The 12,950-nt window shown below is 41.5% G+C and overlaps 1 protein-coding gene across 1 annotated transcript in view; it reads left to right on the forward strand.

The window, feature by feature from the left end:
- The first annotated feature begins 11,287 nt into the window (after positions 1-11,287).
- The window catches only part of COPS4 (COP9 signalosome subunit 4), a 36,362-nt gene continuing 34,699 nt past the window's right edge, over positions 11,288-12,950 (forward strand). The window contains exon 1 of the mRNA XM_007127556.4: positions 11,288-11,458. Coding sequence (XP_007127618.1) covers positions 11,385-11,458 — 74 coding nt within the window. The 5' untranslated portion in view covers positions 11,288-11,384. The remainder of the gene's footprint in view (positions 11,459-12,950) is intronic.

Raw genomic sequence — 12,950 nt, forward strand, 5'->3', positions numbered from 1 at the left:
TACCACACACAAATATCAGCCACAGAGGAAGGGTATTTCTTCCCATGCACCACTTTTTATCTGCAAGGTTAAACCTGCCCCCTAGAAGACTTCCCATCATGATGCACTGGTCAGACCTGGACCATATATGTCTTCTTAAACCATTCACTAGCAAAAGGAAATGGAATTACCATAAATGGCCTAGAGTAGGGGTCAGCAAATTAAGACTCACAGGCTGAATGCAGCCCATGGCCTGTTTTTGTTAGGCCTACAAGCTAAGAATGTTTTTGTGTCTTTTACATTTTTAAATGCAAAAAGAAGGAGAAGGAAAAGGAGAAGAAGAAGGAGAAGAAGAAGCAAAGAGAACATATGTGGCCCACGATATCTAAAATACTATTTGGCTCTTAACAGAAAATGTTTGCAGACTCCTGCCTAGATCAACCATGTTATACCTTGGGGGATGAAGAAAGGCCTACCTTCCCTGAGCACCATACCAGTGTTAGGTCCACCATATCACATATGTGTAATTTCCTTCTGCTTTCCCCAAGCCTTGAGTAAGATCTTATTAACCATTACTGAATAGTTCCATTATTCACCACTCCTGAGGTAAATTAAAGGAAAAGTCATTGTCCACATGGGTGTCAGAATGTTATGGGGGAGCAGTGGCTTTTCATTTCTCTTTTATGGGGATGATAGTGTTTAGTGAATTACCCCCAAAGGGAAGGTACACCTCAAGGGAAAACCATTAAAATGTGAAGTCCAGACACCGTACGTTGCCAACACGTCACTCCATTGTCTTCTGAATCACATAATTTGTGACTATAAGTCTGTTTTAATTCCTCTGCATGTAATGTGCCCCCCCAAACAGATACCTTTAAGATTTTTCTCTTTATTTTTGGCTTTCAGCAGTTTGAATATTGTGTGTCTAGGAGTGTGTGTGTGTGTGTGTGTGTGTGTGTGTGTGTGTGTGTGTGTATGAGTGTTTCATCCTTTGGGGAGTTCTCTGAGATTCTCTGGATGTATGGTTTGATATGTTTGATATCTTTCATAGTTTTGGGAAAATTCTCAGCTGTTATCTCTTCAAAATTTTCTTCTGCCTTATCCTTTCTCTCTTCTGCTTCTTGGATTCCAGTTATACATACGTTGGATCGCTTTGTTCCACAGCCCTTGGATGCTCTACCCACCCCACACTCTTCCACCTACACATTATTTTTACTCTTTGATTCTTAATTTGGGTTCTTTCTATTGACCTGTCTTCCCTGATTCTTTCTTTTTTTTTTTTTTTTTTTTTTTGCAGTACGCGGGCCTCTCACCATTGTGGCCTCTCCCGCCGCAGAGCACAGGCTCCGGATGCACAGGCCCAGCGGCCATGGCCCATGGGCCCAGCAGCTCCGCGGCACGTGGGATCCTCCTGGACCGGGGCATGAACTCACGTCCCCTGCATCAGCAGGAGGACTCCCAACCACTGTGCTACCAGGGAAGCCCCAAGTTCCCTGATTCTTTCCTTGGGCTGTGTTGAGTCTATTCATGAGCTCATTAAAGGCATTCTTCATCTTTGTTGACATGTCTTTTTATTTCTAGCATTTCCTTTTTATATTTTCTTTTACTTTCCACCTCTCTGTTTTAACTCTTCATCTGTTCATTCATGTTACCTACACTTTATATTAGAGACTTTAACATATTGATCATAATTATTTTAAACTCCCTGTCAGATAGTTTCAACATCTCTAGATTGCTTTGTCTCTTGAAAGTGGTGTGTGTTTGTGTGAGTGTGTGTGTGTGTGTGTGTGTGTGTGTTTCTCATAATTACTGATTGGATGCTGGACCTTGTGTGCAGACAGGAGAGATGGAGATAAATATTATTTATGCTTGAAAATGGGCATGCATCTTTTTCTGCTAGGCTATTAGTGTAAGAGGTTTAGTTATTCTAGTCAGGAGCTGAGCTGGGCTTGGGTTTTATTGTTGCTATGGTTACCTTCAGTGCATCATCATTTTCAAATTCCTCTAAAGTTATTTTGTGCTTAGAGTTGGGGCTGGTTTGCTAAAGTTTTTTCTCAGTGCTGGTGTTCCACTTTCAGCTTTAGACTTTCTATGCTCTTACCATTCAGAGGGGGTCACTCTAAGCTCATGCCTTTCTCCCAGCAGTAACCTGCTTGTTACTTGGTGCTTACTAGAATGGTTATAGTGATGGGGAAGGAAGACAGTGTCTCTGTGGTCCTGTTCCAACTTCATTCTTAGGCAGGCTCTGTGTCCCTGGTCTGGGCAATCCAGACCCTCCCAGAGCATTATGACCTCTAAGAGTAGACAGTTTCCAGTATCTTCCCCGGGATTAGAGGTTTGGGTTTTTTTTTTTTTTTTCATTTTTCCTATTCTTCCAGCTGCAATGGGTCTTTACTGGTCCCTTGGGGAACAACAGGGCTTGCTGCCTTCTCCCATCAATTTAAGTCTTTTGTTCCTTGGGGGAGAAGTGTCTGGGTTTCTTCCTGCCTTTCCTGCAATGGCAGCCATTCCTCTCCTCTAGGCTTGAAGGAGCCAGGAGTCTTTTCCTTACCTACCACCCTGCCCCCAATCTTTGTTCTGGCTGCCCAGTGGTGGTCTCTGGAGAAGAGCCTGTGAATAGATGTGAGCTCCTTTTATGACTGTGGCTTCCATGGTGTTCTACAAGCATGCCAGCCCACACTCAGTCTTTAGCAATTTATTTAAAACTTTAGCAGAATTCTTCCTTCCTGTTTGTATGGCTGCCCCATCTTCCTTCCCATGCTCTGCCATAGATGACACAGTGCCTGCATCTCATCTGTGTTTAGAAACACCTGTCTTTCCTTAGATTTCAAGTTAGTGGGTTGCCCTATGACCTCAGATCTTTGATTGGCTTAATAAAAAATTATGATTTTATAGATTACCTAGATTATTGTTGTGTGGAGGGGGCAATGCTTTTTTGCAGCTCCCTCCAGCTAGGCAGAAGCTGGAAGTCCTCCAGGTGTTATTCTATTAAGAGAGTCAGAGGGTCTCTATTGTTGGACCACAGTGCTTATCACAGGTTTTACCCAGGATAGTCCTTCTACTTACTCTCTTAACCCACCCCTTCCTATTTGTCTTACTAGCTCTCAGAACTCTTGCTTTATGACTCGAGTTTAATATCTGCTTCTGGTTGTTGCCACAGTTGGTGGCAGATTTGGATCATCTTCTCCACCTTACCCACATTAGTTCCTACTCAGCCTTTGGATTTATATACTCCTTGATTTTAGTGCCACCCCAGAGAAGGGAGAATTAGATGGATACACCAGCACATTCAATGATGCTGGGATTTTCTAGGTCTTCTATTTATCCAACTATGTTCTTTATTCAATTTAACAAGTATTTTTTGAGTGATTACTTAATACAAAGAACATAGTTCTGGGTACTGGGTGGTTTATAAAAATCAATCAAGCTAGCACATCTCTTTCACTCACTTTCAACTATATGACTCCACTTGAAACATGAACACAAGGGAACAAGCAGACAGACATGGTGGGCACTAGATGGCAAAAATGAAGCCTCAGGTTACAAGGAATCTAGAGATAGCAAGGTAAAAGGATCAGAACGCACTAGATAGTGAAGAGAGTGTAGCCTGTGAAGATCCATGGACCTCCAAGTGGAAGGATAAGACCTGCCCTGGCACTATTATTAAGAGGATCTGTTGGTCATCTTGATACCAGAGGAGCTTTGGGGAAGCATAACAGTTGTGTTCGAGCATCTCTTCCTCTGAGGCTGGAAGAGCACTAGCCTTTGAAACTAGTAGAGAAGACAGAAGACACCTTAACTGTAAATAGATATAAAAAAATACATAAATAAAAGCATTCAAGAAGACTAAATTCAGGGCTTCCCTGGTGGCGCAGTGGTTGCGCGTCCACCTGCTGATGCAGGGGAACCGGGTTCGCGCCCCGGTCTGGGAGGATCCCACATGCCGCGGAGCGGCTGGGCCCGTGAGCCATGGCCGCTGGGCCTGCGCGTCCGGAGCCTGTGCTCCGCAACGGGAGAGGCCATAACAGAGGGAGGCCCTCATACCCCCCAAAAAAAAGACAAAATTCAAAACATACACACAAGACTATGGAACAAAAAGCATGATTTTGTTCCCTTTTTAAATTAAGATTTTACACTCAGTGAAATGCACAGATCTTAAATGTATAGTTTGATAAACTTTGATAAATCCATACACCCCATGTAACCCACACGCCTACCAACATATGGCACATTTCCGTCACCTCCACTTCCTGCTACTTCCCAGTAAATTCCTACCTTTCTCCATTTCCTCCTCCTCAAGCACTTTCTGATTTTCTATCATCACGGATTAGTTTTTTCTAATTCATAACTTCATGAGATGGAAACTTATTACATGTATTTTTTTTAACGTCTGGTTTCTTTCAACTTACTGTTTTTGAGATTCATTCATGTTGTTGCACGTATCTGTAGTTTTTCTTTTTGATGCTGAGTAGTGTTCTATTGAATGAATATATCACACTTTGTTTACCCACTTTCCTGACAACTTTTTTTGTTTTCACTTGGGGATTATAAATAAGGCAGCTATAACATTTTTACACAAGTAGACATATGAAAATCATGATTTTTAAAATACAACATTGAAGATATATTAAAGGAGAACTGAATCTTGCTAAGTGGCCTGAAAAGTGGAAAAGATATCTCAAAACAGAGCGAAAATATAAAGAGAGAAATTATGATGAAAAAGGCAAGTCACTTTGAAGATAAACCCAAGAGACATGATACATGACTAGTTGGAGTTCCAGAAGGAAACAAAGTAAACGATAAAAGAAAGATAATATTAAACAAATAATACTAGAAAATTTCCCTGACCTGAAGATAGACTTGCATTTGCAGATAAAAGGGGTCACTGAATTTCAGGTAAGATCAATGAAAAAAGATACACCTAGGCATATTTGAGGGAAATTCCTGTAAAGAAAAGATCTTAAAAACTTCCAGGTGGAAAGAACAAGTTTCCTACGAAAAGAATAGGAAAAACAAGAAGAACAATGAGGAGGACAGGGAGGTGGGGGAGGGGAAGAAGAGGGAGAGGAGGGGCAGGGGAGAAAAAGGAGGAAGAAAGTTGGAAATAGACAGGAAGACCAACCAAATGACAACAAGTAAAAGCTATTTATTCAGAACTTTCTATAGCAAGGGAGTTGGTCACCATCACTTGTGTTTGACAGCGAGTCAGAGGCAGGCAGAGAAAGCTTTATAGTGGAAAAAAAGGAATTTAAATGTTCCCTGATTGGAGGCTGTGGACTTGAGGAGGTTGTCAGCAGCCTAACTTGAAGTGAGGTATCCCATGTGATTGGTTAAGGGGGCATATTTGTCCTCCTCTGGTTAGTCATAAATTAGAAGTGGGGACAAAAACTCGGGAATCTGGTAGTTATTGATCAGGTAGTGGCTGTTTTGGGCTGATGGCTACAGGAGTTGTTGTTTTGATCCTAGAAGGGTTGCTGCAGATAGTGAGTTGATTTTTTGGACCGGTTGCTACAGATTGTGGGTCAGAGTTTTATTTTCATATATGGTCTTGCCATTGCCTGTTTGCATATTTAGTCTCTCAAAGAGAAGAAAGAAAGAGAGAGAGAGGGAAAAACAGGGAGAGAGAACGGAGGAGGGAGGGAGGGAAGGAGGGAGGGAGAAAGGAAGGAAGAAAGAGGAAGGGGAAGAGAGAGGGGGAGAGAGAGAAATCACTGGCACTGAACTTATCTGAAATCCTGGAAGCTAGAAAACTGTGGAGTAACATTTGCAGGTCACTGAGGGAAAAGGACGGCAGCTCAGACAAAATCCCATTTAACTGTCAGGATGACAGAAAGATATTTGTGAAGGTGCCCCGATTCACAGGTTTGTTACCCATGCACAGAATCTGCGTGACCACTTAAGAGTAAATACGAACAGGAAATTCCCTGGCGGTCCAATGGTTAGGACTCCGTGCTTTCGCTGCCGAGGAGAGTTCGCGGGTTCAATCCCTGGTCAGGGAATTAAGATCCCACAAGTCGCGCAGGTGCAGCCAAAAAAAAAAAGAAAAAAAGAAAAAAGAGTAAATACTACCAAACAATAAAACAATCAGAACAGAGATCTCATATAAAGACAGGGAAGATGAAGAGAAAGGAAATTTGTGGTGAGTAATTCACCTTGAATTTATTATATAGTAATGTAAGTGAATAATGACAGTGGGAATTATAACACAAGTGGTAAATTAAGGATTCCTAAAGTAGAAGAGACATACTGCAAAGGAAAACAAAAAACTTGGTGAAATGGAACGAAAGTACCAACTTTTCTCAGCGAAACCTAGGAATTAAGTGGAGGTAGAAGGGGCAGAAGTAAGTACTATAGGTTCTGAAAGTCTCCACTAGGAGTGAAGGGTATAGAAGAGAAAATATGCTAAAAGTCTCATTTATTGAGGTATAATAAAGAGGTAATGGGGGACTAAATTGTCTAGAAGGAAAGAAATGGCTGAAAACTTGTTCTCATATATTATTAAAGAAGAAGTGTTTGACAGTGAATGTCAGAAAAGGGAAGATAATCACTAAATAGAAAAGAAGATGATATAGGACAGGACAGGATACCATAATAAAATCAGAAATACCCAGAATGAGCGGTGGAACTCAGGAAAGATTTAGAAGTAAAAATATCATTTTCAAAATGAAAACTAGACTAGAAGGAAACCAGGAGTAAATAAAAAGGAAAAATAAGGCCTTAAGAGAAATAGAGAATGAAAAGGAGGACATTTTTAAAAATAAAAATGATGTGAAAAAAGGAATAAAAAGATTTTGAGGAAGGGTGACTAATACTAAAGATAGGTAGGTCTTCTGTTTTAACATATAGATAGATGATAGTAGTTTCTGAAGAAAGAAACCAAAGAAATAGAACAGGTACAAGAGATTATAATGAAAGACAATGTTGTTGAATAAAATTAAAACTACATATTAAAAGAGCACACTGTGTACCTGAGAATATTGACCCAGAATGACCAATACCAACACATAGTCTAGTAAAATTACTCGGTGTTAGAGAAAAATAAATTTGGGGCATCTAGGCAAAAAGAGTAGGTCATTTATAAGAAAAGAAAATTAGACTCTCATGAGATATTTTTCAGCAATGCTTTATGCCCCAAGAAAATAGAGTACCACATTTAAGATTCTCGAGAGAAGTGAGCCAAGGTTGATTATATCTAACAAAACTGACTTTCAAACATAAAAGGCAAAAGATGTTACCGAGAATATGCCTTCTATGAGCCCTTCCTGAGAAACCTGTTAAAGAACTACCTTCAGACAACCAAAAGGACTAGAGAGATATCAATATAAGAGCTGACAGTAAGCCTTAAATATGTATTATTTATAGAGCTAAGACTAAATAAGGATTAAAAGGAAGAAAGTACCATTTGTACTGGCTATATTTGCTCATAATATAGACACAGTACAATTATGAAAAATGAAAGGAAATAGAGGATTAGCAGGAGAAGATTGAACTCTTCTCAACCTCAATCATATTGAGGGTGTTCGTTTTAGTATTGTTTTTCTGAGACTGTTGTGTGTATAATGTGGGATGAATTAAATGAATAATTATGGAATTTTCTGATTCTGTAATCCTCTATGTACTTGTGAACCAGGACTTTGGATGCGGAATTAAGGAGATACAGATGTAATACAGAAGAGGTTAAGTAAAATCACCTAAATTGGAATTGGAAGTATCACTATGAACTCATGAGTTATTTTATCTTTAATTATGTGTGTGTGTATGTGTGTATATATATATATATCTCCTAGACCCATCCTATGAAAAGGTTCCCAATGACCAACGCAGTAGCAGTAAGCATCCCTAGCACTCAGATTGTTATCTGTAACTATCATTCCTAAAAGGAACTAAAGGAACCAGGGCTTCTTGGAGAAATGGCTGATTCAGGGACTAGGCTGGGAAACACACAAGATGACTATAGAACAATTTTGATAACAGCACTAACAACATATGGAACAAATTCAGAGAAGCGATTAGTGCTCAGAAAACAGCACTACATACACTCAACTATATGTTTTTTTCTATTACTTCTATAGCAGGGCATATTTGAGCTGGGCACATGGGATGCAGAGTGGAAGATGTGCTAGGAAAAAGATGCTAGGATGGCTCCCTTTGCATATGTGTAGGGAAATTGTGAGGGGGTAGACATCATCTAGTTGATTATGTGAAAATAGGAGATCACTGGCCAGAGAAATGGCCTTATTAAATAAGCGTTTAATGAGAAGAGCTCATATACCAGCGGTGACATCTGCTAGAGCATTGCTACTCAAACTTTAATGTGCAAGAATTACTAGAGGTATTTTGTTAACATGACAATTTTGACTCAGTATGTTGGGGCTAGGACCCAAGTTTTTACCTAGTAAAAAAGAACTAGCATCCGTGCACTTCCCTTAACTCGGATGTGCCTAGCTAGTTTCCTGCTAAGCAACTGAAGAGAGGGAGAGAATAAGCTTCCAGTGCCATCCAGCTTTGTTTTTCTCAATGCTATGAGCAAAACCTAAAAATATGTAGTATTCGCTTAGAAGTTGGGCAGGGGTAATAAAGAGTTTGGAAGGGGGAGGCCTTGTCATGTCAAAAACTTTTAGTAAAATTGCTGCCTACAATAACTAGAAAGGCAGACAACCTCCCTCCCTAGCTTGTAGCGCTAGTGGAGATATCTGGAAAGAGCCAATTTGTGTGTGTGGCTGCTTCTTTTTGTCTTTTAGCAAGGTATTACAAGTAAAGTTTGAAGTCAGGGTAAAAAGGGAACAGACTGTCCAGAAATTCTGGAGCTTCACTAAGTTGAAAAAGCCAACTGCTTGTGTAAACCTAAATAACAGAAGAGGGATTTCCCTGGTGGTGCAGTGGTTAAGAATCCACCTGCCAATGCAGGGGACACACGTTCGAGGGAAGATCCCACGTGCCGCAGATCAACTAAGCACGTGCGCCACAACTACTGAGGCTGCGTGCCACAGCTAGTGAAGCCCACGCGCCTAGAGCCCGTGCTCCGCAACAAGAGAAGCCACCGCAATGAGAAGCCCGCACACCACAACAAAGAGTAGCCCCTGCTCACCGTAACTAGAGAAAGCCCGCGCGCAGCAACAGACATCCAACGCCGCCAAAAATAAATAAGTAAATAAATAAATAAATAAATAAACAATAAATTTAAATAACAGAAGAGAAGACTTGGCTTAGAGATTTCTCAGAGCCCATTATGACTTTTTGGCAAATGCAAATAAATTGAAAAACATCAGAAAAGAAAGATAAGCTGAAGCAAAAATCAAACTAATAGAGTCCTCTTTTCACCTAAGCTTATTGTTTCAGGTGATTTCAAGGATGCCATGATTAAGATGTTAAGAATGGGCTGCATGTGGAAGTCAGGAAATAGTGCATATTTAACGACTACTTCTAGAAAAAACTTTGGGTGTGGTTATTGGCCCCTGAAACTGTCTGTAAGCGAACAGAGTTTACTGACTATTCAGTGAAATTATGTTAAAAAAAAAAACACAACACTGATAAACCTGGCCCTCAATTGTTCAAGCTCTAAAACATTTCCCTGAAGAGGGACTACTCTCCAATATCCAGTTAACTTGTATTCAGAGGGCAAAGCTCAGGCTCACAGAATACAATGAATACAATGCAATGATCCTCTCAAAATGCACTACTAGGGTCTAACCAGGGTAGTGGGTGTTCATAATTCCTGCCCAGGATTCTACCATTGCTGTGGACAAGTAACTGCTGTGTTTCCCACTCTTACTTTTTCTGGGTTGTAACTGTGGTTATCCTGTTCCTCCTGTTCTTGCTCCACTATTGTTTTGTATTACATGTTTGCGCATGAGGCAGATAATTTGTTTTATAGTGTATATGTGTTGGTGCCATGAAAAGTTTCATCCCAACCTGATGGAGAGGGTTGTGCATCATCAGACATCCTGGATTTTAAGCTGCTATGGAAACTGAATTGGGAAATTGAACACTCTTCTTTAGAGATGAGTGTTCTATTACAAGAAGGATACACACAGATATTATGGTCAGAGGGACAGACGGCAGTAAAGACTGACGACTGTCCCTCCAAAACCATCCTTTCCTTTTTCCCTGGAAAAAGGAAACTAAGTTTCCAGTCTCATTGTTGCCAGGCATGGTGATTTGACTAAGTTCTTAACAATGGAGTGAGATCTGAATTGATGTGGGTAATCACCACATTACTTTCTCAAAGGATTTCCTTGTTCTGGTCTTCTTTTCTTTCCCCTTCCCAAAAGAGGGAACATGCTTCTTTTCACATATAAAGTGGCAAAAATTCAAAAGTTTAACATCCTTTGTAGGCAAGGCTATAGAAATTTGCACTCCTATGTATTGCTGCTTGTAATGGTCCCATTCCTATAGAGTGCAATTTGGTCATATCTTTCAAAATTGTAACTACATCTACCCTTTGACTCTCTTCTTGAATGTATTCTACCTGTACACATATAAAATGATGTACATACAAGGTTATTCATTGCAGCATTGGTTGATTGATTAAAAACAACTTAAGTGTCTAGCTATACGGATTAAATGAACCATGGCATCCCTTCATTTATATGTAATGCTCTCCAGCTCTAAAAAATGAGGAAGCTCTCTGGACTTACATGGTAAAATCTTCAAGAAGAGAAAAAAATCAAGAGTACAATGTGCTATCTTTTGCGAAAACTAGAAAGGACAGAAAAAAATTTCAGACAAATTCTATAAGGATACATAAGTAATGAATATAATTACATATCAAGGTAAGGTGATCATATAATTTGTCATCCAAATGGAACAGTTGGTAGAGTGAAAGGGCATGTTATTAATAATTACTCCAGGACAACAGATGGAAAATGGCACTGTCCTGGACAAACTGGGAGGTATGATCAACCTATATAAAGGGGGCAGAATGGGAAGGGGAATGGGGACCTTTTTTATTGTACTTTACAAAAAGTACCGGTCTGTGGTGAATTGTAACCAAAAACAACTCGTTCTTTACCACGGGTAGTTAACGGCTACCTTAAAGAACAAGGAACGGTAAACCACAGACGTGAGACACGGAACTTGATGAAAATCCGGTAGTTTTGCGTATCGGGCACTTATTGGGGTTGCACAAGTGACACAGCCTCTTGGAGTTCATCCGCCAATCCGAAGTGGGAGCGTGCGAGCCTGAGCCTGTGAGAGAAGCCCAGGCCGGCCTCGGACTTGAGGAGTGGAGCTTCGCCACTCAACCCTGGGGGCGGGCCTAACGCAGGCTCCCACTCTCGGCGGTCTGGCCCACACAGGCGCTACTCTGTGGCATCTCGGGTTCCCTCTAGCCGCACTCTGGAGGACTACACTCGTTTTCTTTTGGCCGTGAGAAGCCCCGCAGCCTTCGCTGAGCTGGGAGAAAGATGGCGGCAGCCGTGCGACAGGATTTGGCCCAGCTCATGAATTCGAGCGGCTCTCATAAAGATCTGGCGGGCAAGTGAGTATTTCCCAGGGGCCTGGGTGGAGAGTAAACCAGAGACTTGTTCTCCTTGGATTGACGGCGGCTTTCGGATGTGAGGCTAGGAGCGGGCCTGATGACCAAGGGGGCGGGCCTGAGGTCGGTTGTGTAGGCAAATGTTGGGAGCAGCAGAAAACTGGAAGGGACCTTGTGTAAGGAGCCCTCAGGACCGTAGATCTGGGGTGACTGTCAACGTTTGCAGTCCCTGATGGCATCCTTTCTGGTATCTTAAGATTCTAGAAGCGCGGTCTGTGGGAGACTGCTTCCATGGCCTTCTAAGCCTTCCCTGGTGCCCCTTCCCATCGCCGGCCGGCCTCTCACACTGAATCCTGGCCTCTCTTTGCCCCTGCTCCCCCCTTTTTTCTTTTTGATTGAAGGGAAATTTATATTCTGGGGCCTTGGCGTAGAGTTTTCCGGGGAGATGGCTTCTTGAGGCTGAGGGGGCTGAGGAGGTAAGGCCGCTATCATGTCGTTCAGAGCCACTTGAACCATCTTCTGTGGGTTGTGTTTTGGGTACTCTCTCTCCGCCACCAACTCTGAAGAAGGGCACGTAGGCGGCATGTCACCATAACATGGGATGTCTAGAGTAGTGATGTTTGCAGGGATCTGGATTGTTTAGGAATTTGGTCGGAATTTGTGTGGAAGGCTTAGGTGCACTCCAACTTGAAATTTGTGATATGTGCCTGCCCTGCAAGCAGTGTTAGTTACAGACAGACAGATAGATGTCAGTTTTCTCTTTGTAGATTTCACGGCACTGGTTTGTTTTTTGTTTTTTGTTTTGTAATGAACATGCATTCTGTTTAAAGTGTGCTTCTCAAGTTGACCCAATTTACATCCCGACGGCTGAGATCACTTTGATCCATTCAATAGGATATGACTGCTCTAACCTGGCCGCTGAAACCTTGACTTTGTTTTATGTAGGCTGTAATGCTTTTTGTCTGGTGGTAAAGGTAATCTATTTTATCAGTGGGAAATTTAGCTGTGTATCTTGGGCTTAACTACTTTGTGGGGCAATTTCCCTCTCAGGAAAATGGGATGATTATATATATCCTGTCTGAGGACAAAATGAGTATGTGTGTGTATATGCACTTATATCACACTTACATCACTTAGAACAGTACGTGACACTTAGAAACAGCCATAGGATTGTCGTTGTTACTATTATTATTAAGCAGTTAGTAAATACGTATCGACGTAATAATCCCTGGGTTGGAAATAAATTGAATATGTCTCATAGCTCAATCCGTTTTGCATGTAATTTTAATAGATTTGGATGAAAGTAAAACTAGCTTATATTTTTTTTCCATGCCTGCTCTCCTTTTTGTTTTGGTGAAAAAATAAGTGCATTAGTCTGGGCTTCCCTGGTGGCGCAATGGTTGAGAGTCCGCCTGCCGATGCAGGGGACACAGGTTCGTGCCCCGGTCCGGGAAGATCCCACATGCCGCGGAGCGGCTGGGCCCGTGAGCCATGG

This window comes from Physeter macrocephalus, chromosome 7, assembly GCF_002837175.3.
Source record: "Physeter macrocephalus isolate SW-GA chromosome 7, ASM283717v5, whole genome shotgun sequence".
NCBI classification, from domain to species: Eukaryota; Metazoa; Chordata; class Mammalia; order Artiodactyla; family Physeteridae; genus Physeter; species Physeter macrocephalus.